Source organism: Engraulis encrasicolus, chromosome 8 (genome assembly GCF_034702125.1).
Source record: "Engraulis encrasicolus isolate BLACKSEA-1 chromosome 8, IST_EnEncr_1.0, whole genome shotgun sequence".
Lineage (NCBI taxonomy): Eukaryota > Metazoa > Chordata > Actinopteri > Clupeiformes > Engraulidae > Engraulis > Engraulis encrasicolus.
The window spans coordinates 28288906-28315715 of record NC_085864.1 but is presented as its reverse complement, the minus strand read 5'-3'; the positions used below and the strand labels follow the sequence as shown (position 1 = coordinate 28315715).

Below are 26810 nucleotides of genomic sequence, written 5' to 3'. Positions count from 1 at the left end.
AGGCCGTATTTGAGCCTGGGTACCCCTGGGCATGAAAGCCACCATACATACAGTATGTTAGGGGGTTTAGCGCGCTGCGCCACACCGCTCGCCCCATGGTCCCACTTTCTTTACATTACATTACACTTAGCTGATGTTTTGACCCAAAGCGATGTACAGGTTATTGATCACAGTCCCTGGAGCAGTATGGGGTAAGGTGCCTTGCTCAAGGTCACCTCAGCCATGGTCGACTGTAGTAGAGAGTGGAAGGGCTATTAGGCCACTGCTGCGTCATCAACCATCGTAACCAGACTGTTACAGTATTTCACTGCAAGCTGTAGGCTGTATGTTATTGCACTTAATAAGATAACTCAACACTCTGCTGCTCTGATCTACTGTATCTGCAGGCCGCCTTAGCTGTGTGGATCACCATACTGAGGTTCATGGGGGATTTGCCGGAGCCAAAGTATCACACGGCCATCAGCGATGGCAGCGAGAAGATCCCTGTCATGACCAAGATCTACGAGACGCTGGGCAAGAAGACGTACAAGAGGGAGCTGCAGGCCCTGCAGGGAGAGGGGGAGGTGAGGAGAATGTCATACAGTACAGTGTTGTCAGATGGAAAATGCAGGGAGAGGGGGAGGTGAGGGTGACCATCCCCATGACAGGAAAAAGGAGGACATATTTTAGGACGTTGGGTTTGGGGATCCTCCCCTAAGAAAATTGCGTTTCTTAGATGCAATTGCATGCATTTTAATGCATTTTTGTCCGGCTTAATGCTGTGCCTTACGCCAGACAAGCCAGGCACTGAAAAGACGGATGGTCCGTCCTAAAGACGGACGTCTGGCCACCCTAGGGGGAGGTGAGGAGAATGGCAGTCCCAGTGTGTGGATGAAATTATTGTACAAGACCCAAATTGTTGTTTCAAGGCATCTAAATGATCTGAATGTCAACTCTGAAATTATCGTACATCGTGGGGTTTTTTATCGTACAGAGGACAAAATGGACAAAATGATGGTACTAATATGATAATTATCGTACATCTGGCAACATTGATCAGTACAGCTGCTCTCAAACTTAGGGCCTCCGTTCACCGGTTCCGACAGCACTGTGGACAACTATCAGTTCCAACAATTTTGGTTACCTCCGCACACTGGCACAGACATGCTATAGCAAGAAATGGCCAATTTGATTACGGCGGAGCATGGATAATAATCAATGGGTGGTGCTGAGAACATAGAGCTCTCCCTTCATCTGCAGCTGTCATCTGTGGACATTGGCGCCGTATTGAGAACAGTGGAATCAAACTTTGGCAGAGCAGTGCTCCGCGCTTTAACGAAACCAGTGTGCCGAGGCCCTGAATCCCTAAAAGAGCAGAACACGATCCATAATAACGACCTCATCATAACCACACCCACATTGTTGTTACAATGTACCATAATTATGTTTTTTAATTGTTTTAAGCTATTTAAATGCAAAGCGTTTTAAAATGTCACTTTAAGGCAAAAAGTAGGGACTATGCACTGTAGATGTGGGCCTACAGTGTAACTGTGTTTTTTGCAAATTGCTCTAATACATAGTGGTGGGATTATTTTAGAATTAGCTACTAAAGAGATCTGCTTTAATCTGATTTGCCGTAGCATTTTCGTGTATTATATTGCACTATAATATCCTTTTTCACAAAACCATCTGGCAATGTATTGTGGACCAGAAAGGTCCCTGCAGCCTACTTGCAGGACCACTTATGTATAGGGGTGCGGGGGGCGGGGAGGGTTGACCTGGCAAGACACGCTATTACGAATCACTATGAACGCAATAGTCTGGAGTCGCACCATAGGCAAAAGTGAAGGTTGTGCATAGAACCAGGCCAGGGCTTTAAAATTATAACCAGCCAAATGCTGGTAAAATTTTAGCTTGGCTGGTAGAAAATACCAACTTATTAGACACTTTGACCCAATTATGAGTTTGTTTCTGGCTAGTATGGTAAGATTAACGTCTACTAGCCATTTTGGCAGGTGATGAAAAAAGTTAATCTAGAGCCATGGGTGGAACTATTGACTAGCATCCAAATGGCACATTCTAGGCCAGCTCAGTACAGGCCCATCAGAATGACCCACTATACAGATTGAAAAAGAAATGAACCCCCAGTGATGCAACACCTGGAAGAAAATATTTTCTGCCGATAAGGTTGGCTAGTTTACAAGGCTTGAGAACAAAAGGCATCAAGACGTGTAGCGGGAAAGAGGATTGTTCAGCAAAGCCACCTCACGTGGACCTTGGGATCTTGGACTCGGTACAGTATGCTTAGTTGAGAGCTTGGAATTTTTATTGTTGAAGCTGAACCAAGTTTGAAAGGTGTTTCTTTGTTGGAACTTTGTGCATCATGTGCATGTATAATCTGCAATATTTTGGCCAATACAAATTCTGTTTGATACAGTGTACTTGCAGTGTACTTCACTGAGACACTGTTTTGGGGCTTTTTTTGGTCATTATTGAGAAAGGAGGGTGTGAGCGAGGGATGAAGAAATGACCTCATGGCAAACACAAACCTGCATCCCTTGATATATCATGGTATGGCACTGTAGCTTACTAAGCCACGACAGCCCTCTATGTGAGCATAGTTTTTTAATGTATTTTTATGGGCTTTTATTTCCTGATTGGACCGTATAGAGATGACAGGAAGTGACTGTGGAGAGAGATGTGGTAGGGTTGGGAAATCACCCAGGCCGGACTCGATCCTGGGTGCCCCTGGGCATTCAAGCCCATATGTGGGGGGCTTAGTGGGCTGCACCACAGCACCCCCTTGAGCATAGTTTTTATTATGTAAACATAGGCAAGGCAAGCCACGTTTATTTATATAGCGCATTTCATACACAGGGGCAACTCAATGTGCTTCACAAAGTTAACAAATGTAAATGAAAATATCATACAGTTGTGTTGGGATGGATAGAAACTAACTCCATCTCTCACTCACTTTGTGTATCTTGCAAATTGAAAACAACACCATATCAACACCTTGCTTCCCTCTTCTTTTAGCAGAATGCTGTCATCGAGGGAAGCCAGAAGAGGAGCAGTGTGAGGCACAAGCTGGTCTCTCTCACCCTGAAGAAAAAGTCCAAGATCACAGAAGAGGTTAGAGTGCACACTACACCACAGCCTGTGACTAGCAATTTATTGTTTCAACACAATCATGAAAGTTAAGTTACGTATGTGCCTATCTTAACCATGAAGTTATACTACCACTATTTTACAGTTTAATGTTGAAATATTTTATGTTTCTTTGTTCAACTTAATTGGCACTTACGGTAGAATATGAAATAGTGAAATATGACCCATCTTCAGCAGGTGAATGGTGGCGTCAAAATAATATAATTTATTAAAGTGACGTTTTGAGATTATTTTGTCACATAGAGGTGCCTAGCTTTTACTGAGTACTCTTATCATATTTTATATATGCTAGAGAGCAATACAATCCTACAAGTTGCCTTAGGTCTTCAGAGTCTCCTCTGCTGGTTGTGCCCAATTTAATATCGAAATTGGGTGAAATGGCATTTACCCTTTACTATGCTACCATATGCTCCTGCTGAACTTAAAGCTACCCCAACAGTGGCATGTTTAGAAAGAAAACTGCTTTATTTTCATCTGCCTTTGATTAGGGAGGATTAATTATGTACCGTCTCTTCAGATACTGTCTGTAATATTTTTCTTCTTTTCAAGCACATTTTAATGACAATTATGTATGAACATGTGTTATACAAATAATGTTGCTGTTGTTGTTGTTGTTGTTAAAATAAAAATAAAAATAAAACTGGACCCATGTGGCGCAGGTGGCGAAACGTCTGAACGACGGCGAGTACTCGTTGCATGGCAACAGCATGCTGGAGGACCGTCCCACCTCCAACCTGGAGAAGCTGCACTTCATCATCGGCAATGGCATCCTCAGGCCCGCACTCAGGTCTGCATGTGGACCCACCTCACAACACCACTAAAACTGACAATCACTACGCTCACAAAGTACATGACGGTTTCAATTCCGAATAATTAATTCAGAATAGTTCCGTCGAGTTTACTTTGTTTTTTACGTACGGATTCCGAATTGAGAGGTGTTTACATGACGTTTTCAAAGCGGAATTAAGCTTTATACAGTCAATTAATTCCGAATTAAATGTGTCATGTAAGCGTAGCAAATTTGTCATTGAAGGTAATATGTAACTTAGTCCTTTATTTTCAAAATATATGCTGCTCATTTACAAATCAATCTTCTCATGAATACATTATTAGATTGAACATAATAAAATGCACATACATTTACATATATAAAACTTGGTGAATGATGGGTGGTGTCAATGACATGTCACCACCAGTATCCCTTAGGTCCCTTAGGTGTTTGACTACAGCAGTGGTTCTCAACAAACGCCCCAATAGCCTCATCACAAGCCTCCCAACGCACCCCCTGATAAGCCTACCAATGCCCCCCCAGAATCAAAAAATAATTGGACTAATCTAATCTAGTCACCAGCCCTTCTCAGCTGTATCCTTCTCAAGACCCCCCTAGAGCTCCCCAATACCCCCATTAGGCTACAGTATGAAGCCAGCAATGAAGGCAAACCCCTGACCCCTGACCTCTGACCTCTTTCTGTATGTATGTCTCCAGAGATGAGATCTACTGCCAGATCTGCAAGCAGCTGACCCAGAACCCGTCCAAGAGCAGCCACGCCCGCGGTTGGATCCTCATGTCCCTCTGTGTCGGCTGCTTCTCCCCATCAGACAAGTTCGTCAAGGTGAGAGACCTTTTTAATGTTGTTTTGGGGGCTTTTCGGGCCTTTATTTGTGACAGTATAGTGGAGGACAGACAGGAACCAAGTAGAAAGAGAGAGATGGGGAAGGGCTGGCAAAGGACCCGGGTCGCCTGTGCAGCAGCGCAGTGCCCTACCACATGAGCCACGTCAGGGCTGCTGAGAGACCTTTTCAATATTGTTTTTTTGGGGCTTTTTGGGCATACATAGGCAGGACAAGATCAAAGGAGACAGGATTGGGAAATGTCTGGATTCGAACCAGGGTCCCCTATAGCTTACAGGTTAGATATGGTGCAAGTGCATCAGCAGGCTGCATGGGCTACATCTCAGCAGGGGTGAAAGTAGTTTTTGTTTCTTACCGCTGCCGATGCACCTGTGCGCACCCGTCTCCTTTCACCCCTGCAACTCAGTTTATGAAAGTGGGAGACTGTATTTCAACACTCTTATCAGCGTTTTGACATACAGTATTCAGTTGATGCATGCACATTCCACCTAGTGTAACTGAGGCAAGGAGCCAGACTAAACGCATTGCTGAAAAAGAAAATCCCAGTCCACACACTGCTCTAACCAATAAGGTTTTATTAAAACACTAAATGTTTTGACCCACCAGGGTCTTCCTCAGGCATGTTTTAATAAAACCTTATCAGTTTTCAGTGTGTTCACCTTCTATCAGAACCTCCATCAGAATTCACCTCCACAAAATTAGTTGTAACACTTGAAGGTTTTATGTAGGTCAATCCTCACACCAGTTAAATTAATATTTTCAAAATGTGAGATAATCTTGAACTGGGCGATTAATCAACCACATGACAGGATGGTGATTAAAGATTTATATTGATTGAATAATCCCTATTAAAAGTGTTACGTTATAAAAACCATTTTTGCTGTATCCTCCACCGATAAAATAACCTCTCCCAATGCGATTGTCACAAATATTTGTTTGCACAATAACCTTTGAGCCTTTGAATTGTGTGCTGATACTTGTGTCTATAAAACGTACATGAACCAATCACCTTTTTGAGGCGAACAATTTTAAGATGGCCTAAAACTGATTCTTATTCAGTCTCTCTGGTGTGTGTGTGTGTGTGTGTGTGTGTGTGTGTGTGTGTGTGTGTGTGTGTGTGTGTGTGTGTGTGTGTGTGTGTGTGTGTGTGTGTGTGTGTGTGTGTGTGTGTGTGTGTGTGTGTGTGTGTGTGTGTGTGTGTGTGTGTTTGCAGCACCTGAGGAACTTCATCAACGGCGGGCCACCTGGTTACGCCCCCTACTGTGAGGAACGGCTCCGGAGGACGTTTGTCAACGGCACGCGGACACAGCCCCCATCCTGGCTGGAGCTGCAGGTACATGGAGAGTATATGGATGTCTGAGGATGTTTGTGTGTCTGTGTGACGTGTATAAATGGTGTCTACATGTGTTGTATATGACATGTGTACCACAAAGATCTAACTTATGCCGAACGTGATGGAACTGACTGTCTGATAAGAAAACAAACATTCCTATGGGACAAGAAAGAATCTAATCTAACTCACCAACCCAGTCTTTCCAGAGGTGTCAAAAATAAAAGTGACATTTAAAAAAGAAACAGTTTTCTAATAACACAGGTAATAGTAAACAGTAGACCTGTGTACCTGTCTTACAATCAAGTTTTCTGTGTTTTATAGTAACAACAGTCTACACTAACCTGGTTCTCACAAGATGGTTGTTACCGACCGTGAGAACCAGGCTAAGTCTACACAGGTACGACGGAGTAAATGGTGTACAGCTATGTAATATCATGTGCTACTGTAGTACTACTTACACCATGAATTTACATTACGTTACATTACATTACATTACTTTGCATTTGGCAGACGCTTTATAACCACAGCGACTTTCAAAAGAGGACATAATCAAGCCAGCATCGCAAGCAAATACAAAGTGCACAGGAGATATACAGAACAACAAGTGCAGTTGCAAAGAGGGTTTTTTTAATTATTATTATTATTTTTATTATTATAAAGAGTAAATGACGAGTACACACACACACAAACACACACACACAACCTAAACTAAACTAAACATCATGTCAAGAGTCTGCCCTGGATCATGGCCAGCTCAAGCATTAGTCTTTACCTTTACTTACTCTATGAATTTACCCTTACTTTTACTTATGACACCTCTGAGTGTTTCCCACAGTTTCAAGGCATTGTGTGGTGCTACAGAGAAACAGCATCAGCCCAGTGCCAATGTTATGCGTATACCCCCAATTTGTGGTGCTTGGTTTTCATTTTGTGGTGTTGTGTCACAGAATGGTCCATGTTTGGGAAACACTGCAACCTTAGCGCAAATACACAGTACACTGCGTACTGATTAGGGTGCAATACAAAGCTGGAATGCTCCAATGATCCGAGACCAACTCCCGATCCATTATGTCATGTCTGCCCTATTGCCCCTCTCATTTATCTCCCACTCAATTATATAATTCACTTCTTTGTTTAACTTTTGCCATTTACCGTGCAAATCATGCCATTTGTGGCATTCAGGCCATGAACTCAATTGTGTCCAATCATGTAGAACTCAAAGATCTGAAATCCCATGCACAGCCAGTTTCCAGGTGCTGGTAAAGTGCAGTCATGACAGTAATCCAAGGGAAACAAGATGAATCACTGCACACTGGTGGACTCGATTTTGCTGCTTTTCTATTTAATGAACTTGAGCGCAAGCGAAACGCATTGTTCAGTAAATTAAAAATAGCAGCAAAATCAAGTCACCAGTCCGCATGCGGTCACAGTGGTTCTTCTGGATTCCCTTCAATTGTGTCCAATATTGCCATTTGTTTAACAATCTCTTCCGTTTGAAGGCCACCAAGTCTAAGAAGCCCATCATGCTGCCGGTGACGTTTATGGACGGGACCACCAAGACGCTGCTAACGGACTCGGCCACCACGGCCAGGGAGCTGTGCAACGCCCTCTCCGACAAGATCAACCTCCGAGACCGCTTCGGATTCTCCCTTTACATCGCCCTCTTTGACAAGGTACATACAACACACATCATAATCTCTCATACATTTAAAAAAAAAATCAATTAATTCTGATTTGCAGACTTTGCAGAGTGTTTTATAGTTTATTATATTATAATGATAAGTGCATGCACGCACACACATATACACACACACACACACGCACACGCACACACACACACATTCACCACATGCACAACACACACTCAATTCACAGTGCACAACACACACACACACATCTCTTCGAGACTTGGTCTGAACAAGAGCATAACAATTAGCTTTTCCCAAACTGCATGGTTGACCCGCCACCCTAGGTTTGCACCTGGATGGTTGCTTCCCGACAAACTGGGAGGAGTTTACGATTTTTCGGGAGCTCAGAAACGGTGTATGTATTGCTCCTGGCCTGACTAGAAGCAATGCTTAAGGTGTTGCGTCACTGGGAGGGCGCGGCCTGGCTACAGGGACACCCAAGTCAAGTCAGCTTTTATTGTCACTTTCCTCATATGGACAAATCATAGAAGGAAAATTAAATACCATGCCAATGCTATACCATGCCAAGACATAGACATACACAGGACTGACATTTTACAGAGTGACAAAGTGCAAAACAGGACGGGTAACATTGTAATAAATACAATGAACCCTATTATCTTAATATGTTCCTGGTGTCTGCAGGTGTCGTCGCTTGGCAGTGGTGGGGACCACGTGATGGACGCGGTGTCCCAGTGCGAGCAGTACGCCAAGGAGCAGGGCGCCCAGGAGCGCAACGCCCCCTGGAGGCTGTTCTTCCGCAAGGAGATCTTCACGCCCTGGCACAACCCGGGCGAGGACGGAGTGGCCACCAACCTCATTTACCAGCAGGTGGTGCGCGGAGTCAAGTTCGGAGAGTACCGCTGCGACAGGGTATGATGACCTTCCCCTTCTTGCTGCATGTGATTTAACTGTGATTTAACGTTGTCTCATCTGGTAAGCCTGAATTGCCGCATGCGTTTTAACTGTACTACATATGTATATATATGTCTGTTTGTATGTTTCGTTTTGTACGGAGAGTACCGCTGCGACAGGGTATGATGGCCTTCATTTATTTGCTCCATGTGTTGCCAGATTGGGCTGCGGGTAAAAAAAAGGGTAAAAAAGGCATTTGGGCAGGTTTTTCTGGCCATAGAAATCAATAAGACTTAGTTACAATTGGGCGGGATTTAGTGCTTCCAGGCGAGTTTTTAGCATTTTTTTGGGCTGGAAATCATCAGTCTCATCTGTACCGCTGCGACAGGGTATAATGACCTTTCCCCTACTTGCTGCACGTGTTTTAACTTGGCTTGGAAAATGCCGCAACACACACTATCAGCTGTTACCAATGCCATGCCGTCCAACCCACATACGTGCAGTACTGTAGTATACACACACATACAGTAAATGCACTGAATATCCTCGAAGAAGCCATACACTAATGAAATATTATTTTTTTTAAATCCTTCTAAAAAGTTGTATGGATAAATGTGTATATGTGTATGGTAACTGCATATGTGTGTGCTTATATGTGTGTGCTCATATGGATGTAGTGTATATGTCTGTTTATATGTTTTGTTTTGTATGGTGCTGTTGTTCATGGGGTGATGGCCTTAACTTATTTACACATCTGTTTTAGCAGTACTATGTACCAACGTTTGTATGTATATGTCTGTTTGTATGTTTAGTTTTGTACGGTGCTATTGTTCCTATTGTCTTTTTAATGTGCTGTAAATGATACAATTGCTTAGTAATCAGTTTATCAATGTAGCTCAATCAATGGTAAGGACATAACATAACAGCAATAATAGATGGGGATCAAACGTGTATAGAAATTGATTTTAAGATGACTGATTACCTAAATGATTATTGTGATAAACCACAGTGTTTTCAGGAGGAATTCTTCCCTGTCTCTTTGCTGTCCTTCTTTCATTGCCCTTTGGCGTCCTTGGACTTTTTTCTTCTTCTCGCCTGTTCTGTTCTGCCTTGCTTGTCTGTCTGTCCATCTGTCTTTTTTTCTTTCTCGGCTTATCCTCCTTTCCGCGCTATCTTGTTTTTTCCCATGGTGCCTCTGTCTTCCTGGAGGAGGAGGACTTGTCGGAGCTGGCGTCTCAGCAGTACTACGTGGACTACGGCTCCGAGATCCTGGTGGAGCGCCTCATCAGCCTCATCCCCTCCTACATCCCCGACCGCGAGATCAGCTCCAACAAGAGCATCGAGAAGTGGGCCCACTTCATCATGGCCGCCCACAAAAAGGTATTTCTCTAGGTAGTCCTCAGACGAGCCTTCCATTTTCGCTTCCAAATATCCTGATTCTCCATACATCTTTTCAATTCACTGGTGCTCTGGGTTCCTGCGTCCTTCTTAAGTATGTCCACATAAGTTAGTGTGGGGCGTCCTCTTGACCGTTTGCTACCGTGGATGAGATTAGATAAGCTATTTATGTCATAGCTGTGTCTCAGAGAGGTCAGAGGGTCAGAGTTTTGGGAGAGAGGGTGGCAGGTTTTAGCCCCACCATAACCAGTTGGTCATGGAAGATCAGCTCCAACAAGAGCATAGAGAAGTGGGCCCATTTCAGCATGGCTGCCCACAAAAAGGTATCCACTATACCGTGGATGAGATTAGATCAGATTCGAGTAGATTAGATCAGATTTGATTAGATAAGATTGGGTATCTACCTCATAGCTGTGTGTCAGAGGGGACAGTGTTTTGTGTCAGAGGGCTGCAGGTTTAAATCCCAGATGATCCCTTGAGCAGAAGGCCAACAAGAACATAGAGAAGTGGGCCCCTTTCATCATGGCCGCCCACAAAAAGGTATCCACTACAGTGGATTAGATTATATCAGATTCAATTTGATTAGATTAGATATCTATTTCATAGCTGTGTGTCAGTGGAGTCAGAGCTTCGGGTTGGAGTATTGCAGGTTTGAGTCCCACCTTAACCTGTTGGTCATGAAAGATCAGCTCCTATAAGAGCAAAAATAACTTGGCCCATTTCATCATGGTGCCTATAAACATATATCCTCCACCGTACAATACTATACAAACAGTACTGTACATGATGACTGTACACTCCTTGTTTTCTAAGAGTATTCCCTATTCTTCCACTGTAAGCAAGGTTCACTCACATACAAAATGGTAGCCATGGTGGAAGACATTCAGCACATTCAGCACAATGTTTGGCATCAAATACATGTTGTGTAATATACTGTTGCACTGTTGGAGTCCTTGGAAATGTAGTTCAAGGTCATGATTTATTTTTGTTAAAATATTGAACGTTGCTTGACAATTACCAGTGTGGAACAGCATGAAAACACATTCTAACCACCTTTTCATTTGCACTGTCTTTAGAAATGTCTACCTGTCTCCCACACGAAAATAAATAAATCCTTGGTTGCCTTGGTAGCATACTGTAGTCTGGAGTGAATCTACTGATGTCAGAGGCTCTACTCAGGGCCGCTGACAGCTTTGGCCAGGCCTAGGGCAAAGTCATCTGAAAGGGCCCCCAGCCCAATAGATACAATGTAATGATGATCCAATTCTGGTCTTCCTCTCTCCCTGGGCTCGGGACACCGGTGTCCTTTGCCCCCATCTGTTAGCACCCATGGCTATACTAGCTAACTGTGTATTGCGAATGTATTTGCAGGGCATCTATGCACAAAACAGAATGGACCCACAGAAGGTCAAAGAGGAGGTGGTGGACTTTGCTCGATACAAGTGGCCTTTGCTATTCTCAAGATTCTACGAGGCCTTTAAATTCTCAGGTAAATGTCTCCGCCGGCTTTGTCAAGTAGATTGTACAGATGACCTCTTGAGATTATACTCTGACCTGTGATAAATAAAAAAAACCCTCCTTTTATTATCCTTCATCTTCATCTCTCTCTTCCAGGTCCCAGCCTGCCTAAGAATGACGTGATTGTAGCGGTCAACTGGACGGGAGTGTATTTTGTGGATGAGCAGGAGCAGGTCCTTCTTGAGCTGTCCTTTCCTGAAATCACAGCTGTCTCCAGCAGCAGGTGAATGTGGTGACACAAAAACACCCACTCATCACAGATATTTACACTTTAAAGGGACACTGTGTGAGATTTTTAGTTGTTTATTTCCAGAATTCATGCTGCCCATTCACTAATGTTGCCTTTTCCATGAATACTTACCACCACCATCAAATTCTAAGTATTCATTATGACTGGAAAAATTGCACTTTTCATACATGAAAAGGGGGATCTTCTCCATGGTCCGCCATTTTGAATTTCCAAAAAATAGCCATTTTTAGCTGCAAAAATGACTCTACTTGGACCATACTAGAAAATATTTGTTAACTACTTAGTAAACTTTCATGTAAAGATCAAATTTGGCAATAGGCAGCCCAGTTTCAATGAGCAGCATAGTTGCAGTACGCTTTTTTGACCATTTCCTGCACAGTGTCCCTTTAATAGAGTAAATGAACACACACACACACCGTCTTACTGAGGCCAGGTGCAACACAAAAGCGTAGTACATCAATGAGAAAGTAGAAGTCCACATACTGGCCGAGCAGTTTAGTCAGAGCAAACATATTTTTGACCCACCAGGGTTTTCATCGAAGCATACGTTTAAAATAAATGTTTGGTGGGAGTTTCAGTGTGCTAAACATAAACTTTGGCTGACGTCTAGACTTTTGGTTTGCCCAAGCTTACGCGACGAGATTCAAGCAACAGACAATCACTTCTGTGCAGCAAGAGCGATACGAGCGATTGAAGCGACTAGAGCATGTCCGTCAAAAGCGGAACGCAAGCATTCCAACATTCCAATTGGCTGTGGTCACTGACCTCTATACGGTCATTAGCTGTGGCGGCTTGTCGCCAAACCGCGTCATAACTCATTTGCATAACATTCCCAGGAGTTCAACTACAAACTGTCGCTCTCGTCACGCGAATCGCCTCTAGTCTTCAGAATAGCTTTTGTCGCGCGACTCAATACAAAGTCAATTACTTCCGTCGCTCGCCTCGCTCATGTCGCGGCCGGTGTATTTGTGCGGTAATGCTATATCCAGAATACATTGCTCAGAAAGAATGTGTTGCTGCTGTGTTTTGTTTGTTTGTTTTTTATTCATTTATATGGATGTTTATACCTTTTTCTTTTGGTTTGTGGCAAACAACCATTATGCAGCTACCTGTTCCTTTGCCACCTGACATGTGAAATATATATTGTCCCTATAAGCCAGTGATTCTCAAAGTGTGGTCCGGGGACCACTGGTGGTCCACAACAGAGCTCAGGTGGTCCGCGAGAGGAATTCTACTTTTCCAAGACAAGCTAGCAGTAGGCTATATTTGTAAACTAATTACAAACCTAAACATAGCTGAAGTCTTATTTTCACCACAATAACACAGGCTTGTAATAAATAAAAATGAAGTGAAATTAGCAGTGTCAAATTAGCACCCGTCAACTGTCAATTTAGTTGACAGGTGGTTCCTGGACATTTTAGAGGGGACCAAGTGGTCCTTGGTCTGAAAAGGTTTGAGAAACACTGCTATAAGCTGACTGGCTGTCTACTACCTTGCTCTCTTGGACTTCTCCCCATGCATATATATGCATGATGCTGTTGCTGCTCCTGCGGTTTTGGATCAGCCTGTAGTGAATCTGGAGATGCATTTCACAGCCTCCTGTCACAAGACTTGTAACAGTGTTTCCCCCAGAATTTTTGTTTGTCAAGTTGGTGGGGCGTTAAAGGTATATTTTTTTGGCTAAGCACCTTAAGAAATTACATTCACAACATGAAATATGATACATAATATATTGTTTCAGGGGACTCAGTCAAGGTGGTAGGTGTTTTTTGTCAAGGTGGCCGCCTTATTAATAGTGCTGTGGGAAAGCCTGTATGTACAGTAGGAGGAGCAGCATGGTAATGAGAGGAAAGAGAAGGTGTACTGCTGCTAGTGACAGAGATCCCTGTCATGGGCGAGTGTGTGCCGTTTGTGTTGCCTTAGCCGAAATGGGATGGACGGAAACATAATTGGGGACCGTTCTGTGATTAAAGCTCTTGTGGGTGATTTATATCTCTTTTGAAATTAGAATAAAGCGTCTTTGACCTTTTACTCGTTCAGGATTGATTGTTTTTGCAGAGGACATGAAGCAAATGCTATCTGACGGCTCTTTTTGGTGTTAAATGTTATAGTTTAGCTTTGTCTCTAATTAGGTTCATTCATCATCTGTGGTTCAAATAAAGATCTGCCACCCCCCCCCCCCCCCCCTGATTCCCATGTCTAACGAAAGCAAATTTATCAACTTGATGAAATCTCTTTACTAATTTAATACCATTTGCAAGTTCTTAGGTGCAGGGAGAGAGAGAGAGAGAGAGAGAGAGAGAGAGAGAGAGAGAGAGAGAGAAAGAGAGAGAGATATCATAATGACTTTCTTGCATATGCTGAACCAAATAGAAATCTATTTGCATTCATGAATAAGGGCGCTGCCATATGTGGTGTTTTTGTTACTGATCCTCCCTTTGAAACATTCCGTTTGTCATGCTACATTAGTTAAGATGTCTGTAAAATAATGTCAGAAATAGAGTTGAGTCAATTTGTTGTTATTTTATTTTTTCTAAAGCATTTTGGTTGTTACAGTACATCACATTGCAGAGACTTTGTATTTAACAAGTCTTTGCTGCTGTTTCATTGTATTATGACACCTTTTCAACGGAAACGCAAAAATAACCTTAATCGCCTTAATCTGTCGAATCCTCATTCAATTTTCTCTGCAGTTAACGTAGATTGGGGTTCCTAATCTCATGTTCCTTGTTGTTTCAGAGGGGGGAAGCTTCAGGGACAGAGCTTCACCTTGGCCACCATAAAGGGCGACGAGTACACCTTCACCTCCAACAACGCAGAAGACATCCGAGAGCTGGTCGTCACCTTCTTGGAGGGACTTCGGAACAGGTCAAAGTTCGTGGTGGCCCTACAGGACAACCCCAATCCTGGTGGGTGGAACTCTCAGTCTTTTATTGTGGGCATGATACTGTAATAGTTTAATTGGATTATATTTTTTCCAGTCATTCCATCAAATCAATACAAAAAATGAAATGACAAAATAGCATACAACTAAATGAAAATGTTGTTCATTTTACTGTGCTTATGTTCAGATGTCTTGAGCACAGAATGTGAAATCTTACTGTCTGCTGTTAGAATTGCCATTATGCAGTATATGGCTTCCATCTTGAAGTAATAGTAATAGGCAGTAAAGTAGTTTTTAGTGCCACCAAATACTCTAAGTGTGATAATCAAGATAAGGCATCTCACCAATGCAAAAATGTCGGATCATTTCTGTGATGGAAATGGCCAGTGATAATTTTGTCAAATTTTCCCCATTAAACTCCATTCATTCTGATTCTCCGCCAGTCTCCTGAAGGGGTGTGGCTCGGAACTTAACACCATATTTATTCTGGAATAGCCTCCATATGAGCCATTCCGGATCAACCCCATCAAAAAAATCACATAGCTCCAAACCTCAACCTGCTTCTGGCTGCCTTACTAGGCTATATAGGAATTATGTCAAGGCATTATTATCACACGCTTTTAATTGTCAAGAATTTCTAGATGGTCATGTCAACATAGACCACACTACATTATGGGGAAAAAAACTTTTAAAAAGGGCAAAGGGGCAGGTGTTTTAGCACCACCTCGTCCCTATCTGTGCACGCCTATGACGCCTATGTCCAAATGCTGGTGAAAATTCAGTTTGGCTGGTAAAAAACCCATAGTGAGTGTATGTTTGGCTTGTAAGATATACGTGTTTCTCGTCCCCAGCTGAGACACACTGAGACACATACTTTGACCCACATACTTTGACCCGTTAGTGAGTGTATGTTTGACTTGTACGTAAGATAAACATCTACTAGCCATTTTGGCTGGTGATGAAAAAACTGAATTTACAGTAGAGGCCTGCTGGTATATAGAGCGTTTCTCGTCCCCAGCTGGTGGTGATGACTCCACCTTCCTGAGCTTCGCCAAGGGGGACCTCATCGTGCTGGACCAGGACACCGGCGAGCACGTCATGACGTCGGGCTGGGCCCACGGGGTCAACGACCGCTCCAAACAGCGAGGGGACTTCCCTGCAGACTGCGTCTACGTCCTGCCCACGGTCACCAAACCTCCCCCAGAGATAGTGGTCAGTTCCTCTTTTGACACTTTTGGCCATTTTTGCCTTTGTTGATAGGAAAGTATGAGATAGAGATAGGAAATTAGTGAGAGAGAGATGGGGAAGGACCAGGAATTGCTTGTGGGGGCCCAGCCGTGACTCAATCGGCTGGGCACTCGACTGTTACAACAGGGACCCGGGTTCGATTACATTACATTACATGTCACTTTGCTGACACTTTCATTTATTCAAAGCGAATTACAACTGTTATTTTTCAGGGTATTGGTTACAGTCCCTGGAGCAATGTGGTGTTAGGTGCCTCTCTCAGGGGCACTTCAGCCATGTATGTGGGAGAGGTCAGGTGGGATTTGAACCTGCAACCCCAAATTGAAAGACCAACTCTCTAGACCAGTTCCCTAGCCCATCTAGCCATGGAACCCCCCTTAACTTTCACAACTGAGCTTCAAGCAGTAGCAACTTAGACATCTAATGGTCTGTTTGAAATATGTAATAGTTCCTTAGAAGCTTTTTTTCTTTTTTTTGTTCGGGAGGTTACAGAGGTTGTTTCCATATAGAGTAATTTCATTTGAGACAGAGAGCTAGCCAGACAGACTGAAGTGCTCGCTGCTGCTATTAAGTGTTTTTTTCACTGCAGCGCTTTGCCATAACTGTTCACTGATTGATGTGTCTCGTGTCCTGACCATGCCTATCCATCAACACACACACAAACACACACACACACATACACACACACACAAATACGCCCAGTCACACACACACAAACACACGACCACACGCGACACACACACACACATACACACACACACACTCACAAATACGCCCACACACACATACACACACACACACACACACACACACACATACACACGCCCACACGCGGCACACACACACACACACACACGCCCACACACACAAACACGCCCACACTCACACACACACACTCATACACACACACCCACACTCACGTTTCCTACCCTCTGTCTGCCGCGTGACTCAGGCTCTGGTTACCATGACTCCCGACCAGCGGCAGGAGTCTATCCGTCTGTCCCACATCACACTGTCGGGCACCGAGGAGGAGCAGGTCAAGCCATACACACTGGAAGAGTACTCTTACGACCACTTCAGGTGAACAAGCACACATGAATACAAAATATAATAACAATATCATAATAATATACCAAGCCATACACTCTGGAGGAGTACTCTTACGACCACTTCAGGTGAACAAGCACAGTGTTATTATTGATATTATATTATATATTCATATGTTTATCTATGAGGAGTACTCCTACGACCACTTCAGGTGAACAAGCACGCTCATGCGTAAACACATGAATGCATAATATAATAACAATAGCATAGTAATATTATGAATAATATAACAAGCCCTACACACTGGCGGAGTACACAGGTGAACATTCAGTATACACATGTAGGGGAATATGAGGAACAGGAATTAGGAGCAGGTCCAACAAGTCCTACATGCTCAGAGACGGATTATGACTCCATGGGCCCCTGGGCCTGAAAACAAAAAAGGCCCCCCTCACTCCATGGGTGTTACTAGTTAAAAAAAAAAGATTCAGGGTTTAAGGCCAGGTGTTATAGGCCCAATGTTGTTGGGAGTTTGGGAGGTTGTCCCCCAAGAAATTTTGAAAATACAGTTGTAAAAGATATAGGAAACATAGAGGCTTGGGCTTCAGGGGCCTCATGACTCTTGGGCCCCTTGGCCTGGGCCCGGTAGGCCCGTGCAGTAGTCCGCCCTTGTACACACTGGAGGAGTACTCCTACGATAACTTCAGGTCACCAAGCACGCTGATACATAACTACATGAATGCATAAATACACAAGTTTTATGTATTCATACATAATAATGTACTGTATGTATTCATACATAATACAGGTGAAAACTCATGCAGAATGCAGAATTTCTGAAGCAATAAACTACATGTAGACTACTGTAGTGTATAAAAACAGTTTCTTTGTCTTCAGTCCTTTAAATGAATAGGTTTATTTATTATTATTTATTTATTAGGTTATTGTATGGTTCTATCATCTGCATGTGTGCGTGTGTGTCTGTGTGTGTGTGTGTACACTTGTACATGTGTACAATTGTATGATTACATTATGTGTTTGTGTGTGTGTGTACGTATCTGTCTCCACACGTGCACCTTTGTTTGTCAAACGTGTATGTGTGCTTGTGTCAAGTCAAGTCAAGTGTACTTTATTGTCAAAAATCTGCTGTATATAACAGGGTTAACACAGAAGTTTGAAATTGTGTTTGACCAGTCTCCAATGTGAGTCTCCAATATGAGTTTGAACTTAACATATACGTAAACATATAAATAAGACATTTGTGTGTGTGTGTGTGTGCGTGTGTGCGTGTGTGCGTGTCTGTGTGTGTGTGTGTGTGTGCATGCGTGCGTGCGTGCGTGCGTGCGTGCGTGCGTGCGTGCGTATGTGTGTGCGTGGTCTGTTTTCTCAGGCCCCCTCCCAAGCATACGCTGAGCCGCGTGATGATAACTAAGAACCGGGGCAAGGACAAGCTGTGGTGCTGCACGCGGGAGCCCCTCAAGCAGCCGCTGCTCAAGAAGGTGCTGGGCCACGAGGAGCTGTCCCAGGAGGCCTGCATGGCCTTCATAGATATCCTTTTTAACCCCTTAAGACACGGCATTATAAATTAGCTGTTACCAGAATGGCAATAACCATGTCGTGATGTATTACTAAAGGCCCCGTGCACTGTCATAGTAGTGTAGTACTATAGTAGTTAACTTTCAATCTCTGTTAGAGCGTGCCACAGGAGGTACAGCGCGCATTAAGGGGCTACAGATATTTCTTGGGCTTTGTATGCCTTTATTGTGACAGGACAGTTACAGAGGGACAGGAAATGAGCGGGGGGAGAGAGAGACGGGGAAGGTTCGGCAAATGACCCGGGCCGGAATCGAATCCGGCTCGCCGGCGTAGCAACCCAGTGCCCAACCGTTATGCCACGGCAGGGCCCTTCATCAATATCCTTCACTTCACTCCACGAGTGCATTCCAATATGCAGACTCCCGTCCTTCCTTGTTCACTTGCTCGCCTGCTTGTGACCTCATGATGACGTCACTGACGACAGAAAATGAATTTGATATCTTGCAAAAGCACAATTCTATTGTCCTTTCCTCATTTGCAATCAGGATGGTGAATGAAAAACAGTCCCCTAAAATTGTTGTGTCTAGGCTGACAGTGGGAAAAATGGTATTGTTTTCTCCACAGAGGCGGGGCGTCAGCAAAACACTATGGGCAGAATTCTCCCACCCGCTTAAGTCAAAAAAAGCGCGCAACAGCGCCTCCGTGGTTACTCAAGTCTGTGATTAAGCGGGGTTTACGCGGAATTTTGCCAGTTGCGCACTTTGGGTGGGGTCAGGCCAAAATCAGGGAGTTTCGCATGTAAATGAATCCTAAGCGTATTCTCCCGTGCACTTACGCGCGTTTGCCTTTACGCGCATCAAAGGGCTGTAGTAAGGTCAAGCGCCACTATGAGGTAAAATGTAATATTGCATTTGATGCTCGCTTGGCTCACATTTTGAACATGTTAGACGGTATGCTTTGTATATGTTCCTTACCGTCAGCGTGAGTCCAAATTGAAATTCATTCACAGTTCCACATAAACATCCTACATTAATTGTGACAAAATATGACCAGCTGCCCAGAGCATGTTCTCATATCGGTGAACTTACAAACAAAAGCAGGTAATTAATTAATCAGTATGAGGATCATCATGTTGTCTCCACGGACGGTAACCAAAACCAAAAACACCTCGTTGCAGGTTGCACCATGCACAAGTAGGCTAAATTGACAAGGCACGTCAGACTAAAGACCGCTGTTCCAGTCGTCCTCACAGCCACCCAAAGTATGCCTATTCAAAAACAACCTTCACCATTTTTACTATGTTGTAGCCACAAGGTCAAGTAAAGGGTTTTTATTTCAACTCCTCCACTTTTGTGATTTATTGGAACTCGTGCATATGTGCATGTAACCTATTAAACTTTCTGAACTGATGCCCGACATACAAAACCACCACATACTGAGGTAGGCTACAGGTTGTCCTATCTGTTTTTGTAAGGCAGAAAATATTTCCTGAATGTCATTACAGCTAAACGTAAAAGGTAGGCTTACATATCAGAGCATGTCTTTGGCATTTCGCTTCTGGTCTCTATTACATCCCATCAGCTGCGTGTTTAAGTCCTGGCTTGGCATTGCATGTCTGCGACAGAATATAAAGTCTCCTTTTTTCATGACGATCGATTTCCTTGTTCATTCTTCAGCATGCATGTAGCCTAAGTGTAATATGCTGACGGACAGCTGAGAACCACATATTTCCAATTATTTTAATGTCACGTTGCTGTACAGAGAAGCGGAGAAACACTTTTAAAAAGTCAGCAAATGGCCTACTATGTGTATGTTTAACTGTGGGGATGATCGGCATTTTAAATCACTTTTTGATTTCCGGAATTGTCCAGGCAACATGCCAAACTCCATTTTTAACAAAACGTTTAATCATGTTTATTATTTCAATCAACCTGTTGCGCACCAAAACGCTCAGCTGAGTTCCCGCCAAAGGGACACATAGCGTTTCCATCTCAATATCTCACCTCCAATACTTGCCTTCTGCTTGTGAAAAGGAGCGGAGGTTAGATTTTGAAACGCTTTTGCAAGAGGACTTTTGGCACGTGGTTTTAAATTCAAAGTTAAAGTTCAGTGTTGGATCTCAATGGACTGCCGAGGTTTTCACATGGTTGATCTGAAAATCCATGCTCCATAGTTTCTTTGTAGCCACAACTGATGAACTTGGCGGAGACTCATCCCCCCATTTAGCATATATCACGCCTATGTTGGGCTACGCGCTGTTTTTCTGAGTTAAGCGCGAGGGGTGTGGCGACGTTCCAGAGGGGAGAATACGCGCAAGATAAGACCGTGTAAAATCTGCACGCGTAAAACCGACTTAAGTGGAGACGGGAGAATTCCGCCCTAGGTTACAAGCACAAGTGGACGACAGGAGGCCGCATATTGGAATGCACCCCACTTCACTTCACTCCACTTCACAGCCTGCCATGCCAGCCTGCAGGGTTGCCAGGTGTGACTGATTCCTGTCATTTTAGAGTGAGGAGTCCGCACACTTAAAATACTTTTTTTATTATTATTCCATGACAGGATAGGGTGACAATAGGTGCCTTGCACCTTTTCCTGTGATGTTGACAATGTTGACCTTCAATTGATGATTCTGCCCAAAAATGCAGCAAAACTACCTAGAGGCACTAAATCCTGCCCAAATTCTACTGATTTCTATGGCCATAAATCTACAGAAAACCTGCCCAATGGACTTTTTTTTTACCCACAGACAGCCATCCTAAACAGCCCAATTGACAAACTGCCCAATCTGGCAGCACTGCCTGCTAGCCCCATGAGGATACTTCTAAGGACATGCACTCAATAAAATCAGACAGAGATGAAACGGCCAGAGTCACTTCTAGAAATGTCAGTCCCAGCTTTAGAGAGAAATCTCCCTGCGACAGTACGTACTTGATTCATATATTTGCAGAAGCAGTTCAATTAGTGTTGCCAACTATCAATGAATTAAAAAACAGGTTTTCATTGTTGCGGGGGGTGTGAGGTAGCCTGGCAACGCCATCCTATGTACTCCACCAAAAGATTTTGGCTCCTCACATCGTCTGGCAAAAGCCTCGAGCTCGGTTCTCTCAGTGTTTAGAGAGTGGTGACGCAGAACTCACCCGCGAAGTCCGTTACTGATTGGTTAAGGTAACTATATTCACACATTTGTTTTGTTATTTGTATGCTTTTGCGACGCTATATCATAACAGTCATGCTAATAAAGCACAATATGGGGTTTAATTTGAATTCGGAACTCCAATGAATGTATATGGCAGAGTAAGATCAGACCATCTCCCACCATCCACGGAGACCGATTCCTCTTGGCTTTTGCCAGACTGATTGGCGGAGTCAACAGTCAGCTTTTCGCCCAGGCTAGGTGTGAGGGTCCTCCCCCAGAAAATGTTGTATTTCTTAGATGTCATTTCCTAAATTTTAACATCCTGTGTCCTGTTTCAGTTAAATACGGAACTTGTACTTTTATTTCTAAATACGGGCCGATTCCGTTTAAAAGGGACGTAGCACACAGATGATCAATATCCTTCACATGCAGCCTGCCAGGCCCACAAGCATGGATGCTTGGAACCTTGTAAAACCACACATAACTCGGGAGGTGAGAAACTAGGGTTACCACCAGAGATGTCAGTCCTAGCTTTGTAAAGTGATATTTCTGCTACTGTATATCCTTCGCAGTCTGCCAGATGCTTTTATGGACGCACTCAATAAAACTAGATCCATTTAGGGGAAGTGATAAAGTGCCAGAGATGTCCCAGCTCTTCAGAAAGTGAAGATCCAGTTCAGGGGAAAGGAGAAACGGCTGGGGTTACTGGAGATGTCAGTCCCAGCTCTTCGGAAAGTGAAATCCCTGCTACTGTACTTTATATACTTCATCCAATGATTTTCTGAGAGATCCCCCACAAGGATTGGTGCTTTTAATGGCACTCTCAATAAGATTAGACATAACTCTGGGCAATTGAAAAACTGGCAAGGTTTACAGAGATGTCAGTCCTAGCTTTGGAAAGTGAAACCTTTGCTACTGTACATTCTTCGTCCAGTAGTTTTCTGAACCAGTTTGATCCTAATTATGGGCCCTGGTGATCAGATACGTATAGTAGCTAATCCACTAAGTACTGAAATACACTGTCAAGTGCAGAGGCAGAATTATTACCATGTGGTTTTTGAGGATTCACAGATACACATTTTGCAGAGTTAATTCAATACAAAGACTAGGATCTACTCTATGACAGTTAAATTTTATTCTCTAAGCGCTAATGAATGCTATAAAATGTACTGTGTATTTGGCTGGTAATATAGCCTATTTCCCGTATTGCCATGTGGAATTTGCCTTGACTTGTGTGCACCTATGATGAAGTATATGGGTGACTACCCCTCCAAGCGCACACGCTCTGTCAATGAGCTGACTGACCAGATCTTTGAGGGAGCACTGAAGGCAGAACCTCTGAAGGATGAGATCTTTTCCCAGATCATCAAACAGCTGACAGAAAACCATGTCAAGTAAGTTGTGTGCATGTGTGTGTGTGTGTGTGTGTGTGTGTGTGTGTGTGTGTGTGTGTGTGCGTGCGCGTGCGCGTGCGCGTGCGCGTGCGTGCGTGCGTGCGTGCGTGCGTGCGTGCGTGCGTGCGTGCGTGCGTGTGTGTCTGTGTCTGTGTCTGTGTGTGTGTGTGTGTGTGTGTGTGTGTGTGCATGCATGTGTGCTTCATGGTTCTAATCAGTAAGATGATACTGTTCAAATCAACAAAGCAACAGCGAAAGTACGCCCAGGGATGTTGAATAAAAAAGGGCTGGTGTAACATCCTCTCTAATGGCATAGTTTGGGTATGGTGACAATAAATGTTGCTGCTGCTTGGATCTCTGCTGTACTGGTACTTGCTTTTGATCTCAATAGCAGGTGGTTTGCAGGTGTCATGGATCTTATGGGTCCCAGGGTCAGGCCTGTCAACACGCAGGGGGACAAAGGGGTATGTTGTCCCGGGCACAGGGAGATATGGGGCCCATAATTGGATGCCCATTACATTGTATTTATCACCCAGTGAGCAGCCGGAATGTCTTCTGATTGCCTGAGCAGGTGTCCTTTATTCCCCGGTAGCAGGACACCTACGTATGATGTCATGCGGGCGTGCGGGCGTCCAAGTTGCTTCTTTTCTAACTGCCTGAACTTTTCTAACTGCGCCGTCGGGCTGTTTAGAATGCTCCGCCTCGTCCATTATTTCCCTTGATATCTGGACACCTCGTCGGCCGCTATTCCATACGTATTGGGTAGGGGGCCCTTTCAGATGACTTTGCTCTGGGCCCTGCCAAAGCTGTCAGCAGCCCAGCCCAGGGTGTCACCTTCTGCAATAAATGGCATCATTTGGTGTCTGGAGATGGGGATGGAGCTGGGAGCTCTGTGCTACTTGGTTTTTTACTTGAAATTGACATTTAAAAAAAGACAGAAAGAGCCATAGCCATTGAACTGCGTAGGAAATTTGAATCGAAATACATTCTAGTAGGGTCCTTGTGCTTGTTGTAAAGACCCTTCCCTGGCTTCACACTTTTTTTTTGCTTTAGCAAAGCTCTTAACACGATGGCATACGTTTAACTAATAATGGTGTAAAGAAGCATGGTTTAGCCTTGAACCACTTAACCTGCGGGTGAAAATTCACATCACATGCCTTCGGCTTTATAAGCCTAGCACACACATTCTTTGTTGGAACATTCTGGAATTCCAACTTCCTCCTCCTCTCCTCAGTGCAACAGCGCTGCCTACAGTTCTGGAATAGCTCTGCGCTGTTGTGAAAAATGAATAGAAAAAGCCCACGGGGACCCAGCTCCAGCTTGAGTCTGGCCGGGATCATTTTCCGTCCCTACCCCATCTCTCTCTCACAATCGTTTCTTGTCTCCTCTCATACTGTCCTGTCATTATATAGCCTAGGCCAAAATGCCCCGAAAAAAGTACTTTTTAAAAAAGGAGTTTTTATTGTTTTTATCCACGTCGTGTTTACACATAAACGGACGGGGGGAAAAAACGCATTTAAAAATATCCACATAGATGGGTTTTTTTTTGTTTATTAACACGGTGTTGTGAGGAGGGACAAAAACACTGGCAGCCAACCATGTGGGCTACTTTTTTGACCGACAGCGGTTTCCAACAATCACAGGTTGAGTTGCGCTCTCTAGTTTCGCGCAGTCAGGAGAAAACAAAAATGTAGAACCCATGTATACCTTTGTCAGATAGATCAGTCCCGTGTTGATGTTGAAAGGCTTCAAGGAGGTGTCTCATTACCATCACCAGTACTGTAATAATCTCACGTCATCTGCTCAGTTCATATCGTTTCGTTTTTTCTTTTCTTCTTTGGCCTTGGGACAGGCCCCTTATTGTACATCTGTTGGTGGTCCCTACATGTTGCGGGCTTGGCGGTATTCATGCAAAAAATAGGAATACTTTGCCTGAACTACACAAGGGGATGAAGCTGTGATTTGTCTGTCCACAGCGAGGAGGAAAACGTGGTCACAGCATTTGTAAGCAAGGTGTATGGTACAGTATATGGTGTATGTGTTGGGTATGTTTGCTAAAGGCTAGTGATTTGTCTGTCCAGGTACAGCGAGGAGAAGGGCTGGGAGCTGCTGTGGCTGTGCACGGGGCTCTTCCCCCCCAGTAATGTTCTACTGCCCCACGTCCAGAGGTTCCTGCAGTCCAAGAGGCACCACCCGCTGGCTCAGGACTGCATGCAGAGACTGCAGAAAGCCTTACGGTACCGTATTGTACCTCGCCTGGTGACCTCCACACACTGCGGCTTATCTCTCTCTCTCTCTCTCTTACATTCTATCTCTCTCTCTCTCTCTCTCTCTCTCTCTCTCTCTCTCTCTCTCTCTCTCTCTCTCTCTCTCTCTCACACACACACACACACACATGCGCCTGACTTCCACACACTACTTACATGGCATCTCTCTCTCTCTCTCTCTCTCTCTCTCTCTCTCTCTCTCTCTCTCTCTCTCTCTCTCTCTCTCTCTCTCTCTCTCTCCCTCTCCCTCTTATCCTATGTTACTATGGTATGTTACTATGCGACACCTTCACTTGCTTCCGGACTGATTAAGCACCTTAACTCTACTCCACTCTATGTTCACACACCACACACGTGCACACACCAGGGCCGGAGCTATAGGGAGGGCGAGCAGGGCATTTGCCCCTGGGCTCAGGGCACTCTTGCATTGGTGGTGGGGGTCCAATTATGATCTTGTCAGTCCATGTAGGGAACCCAATAACCCTGAGGCCCTGTGTGCAATTGTTCCGCCACTGACACACACACACACACACTGACGTGCATACGTGTCTAGCTACCGGTATACTCACTCCCACTTTCCCATGGCTCTCCCTGGAGCGATCAAGTCTCTTAAAGCCTAATCGGATTGGGAGCACTCCATAATGCCCAGACAACAGCAGCCCGCCTCAAGCCTCACGACATTCCTTTGTGTATTTTTTTTATATCAGCATCTGACAATAAACATTGATAAGAGTATTGAGGCCTGTGTAAAAGGGTGATAAAGTTTATAGCAATTTTTTTTTTCATCTCCTGTGTGCCGAGCAGCCGTGGTCTTTGGCAGGCAGCGCTCGTCCTTCCAAGAGGGGGATATACTGCACTACCAGTACACACTCTGGAGGCTTGTTAAAAGTTTCATTTTTTGCACCACTCGCTGTCTCTCTCTCTCTCTCTCTCTCTCTCTCTCTCTCTCTCTCTCTCTCTCTGTCTGTCTCTCTCCCTCGCATGCTTTCCCTCTGACTTTCTCATAGTTTTCCCTGTATAATTCTATTGGTGTCAGCGTTCTTGTTTGCTAGCGTAATGAAGATAGTGTACTACTCTGGTGCTCATGGAATTGTGTGTGTGTGTGTGTGTGTGTGTGTCTCTGTGTGTGCGAGTGTGTGTGTATGTGTGTGTGTGTATGTGAGTGCGTCTGAGCGTGCGTGTGTGTGTGTGTGTGTGTGTGTGTGTGTGTGTAGGAATGGCTCCCGGAAGTACCCCCCTCACCTGGTCGAGGTGGAGGCCATACAGCACAAGACCACGCAGATCTTTCACAAAGTGTACTTCCCTGATGACACAGACGAGGTGAGTAGAGTACAGAGTACAGAATAGAGTACAATACAGTAGAATACAGTAAAATACAATAGTATAGAATAGTGTTACTCAATGAGGGCGGTACAGTGTCCAGGGGGTGTTGGAGAGATCTAGGGGGGGCGTTGAGAAGGATACAGCTGAGAGG

The 26810-nt window shown here is 44.2% G+C and overlaps 1 protein-coding gene across 3 annotated transcripts in view; it reads left to right on the top strand.

Annotated features, from left to right (window-relative positions):
- The window catches only part of myo7aa (myosin VIIAa), a 53594-nt gene that overhangs the window by 12738 nt on the left and 14046 nt on the right, over positions 1 to 26810 (top strand). For all 3 annotated transcript variants that reach the window (XM_063205360.1, XM_063205361.1, XM_063205362.1), the window contains 17 exons: positions 387 to 563; positions 3016 to 3111; positions 3807 to 3934; positions 4634 to 4760; positions 5993 to 6112; positions 7612 to 7785; positions 8446 to 8673; positions 9868 to 10035; positions 11425 to 11542; positions 11668 to 11794; positions 14561 to 14730; positions 15706 to 15917; positions 16906 to 17033; positions 18391 to 18548; positions 22916 to 23069; positions 25151 to 25306; positions 26551 to 26656. In XM_063205360.1, the coding sequence (XP_063061430.1) occupies positions 387 to 563; positions 3016 to 3111; positions 3807 to 3934; positions 4634 to 4760; positions 5993 to 6112; positions 7612 to 7785; positions 8446 to 8673; positions 9868 to 10035; positions 11425 to 11542; positions 11668 to 11794; positions 14561 to 14730; positions 15706 to 15917; positions 16906 to 17033; positions 18391 to 18548; positions 22916 to 23069; positions 25151 to 25306; positions 26551 to 26656 (2547 nt within the window). The remainder of the gene's footprint in view (positions 1 to 386; positions 564 to 3015; positions 3112 to 3806; positions 3935 to 4633; positions 4761 to 5992; positions 6113 to 7611; positions 7786 to 8445; positions 8674 to 9867; positions 10036 to 11424; positions 11543 to 11667; positions 11795 to 14560; positions 14731 to 15705; positions 15918 to 16905; positions 17034 to 18390; positions 18549 to 22915; positions 23070 to 25150; positions 25307 to 26550; positions 26657 to 26810) is intronic.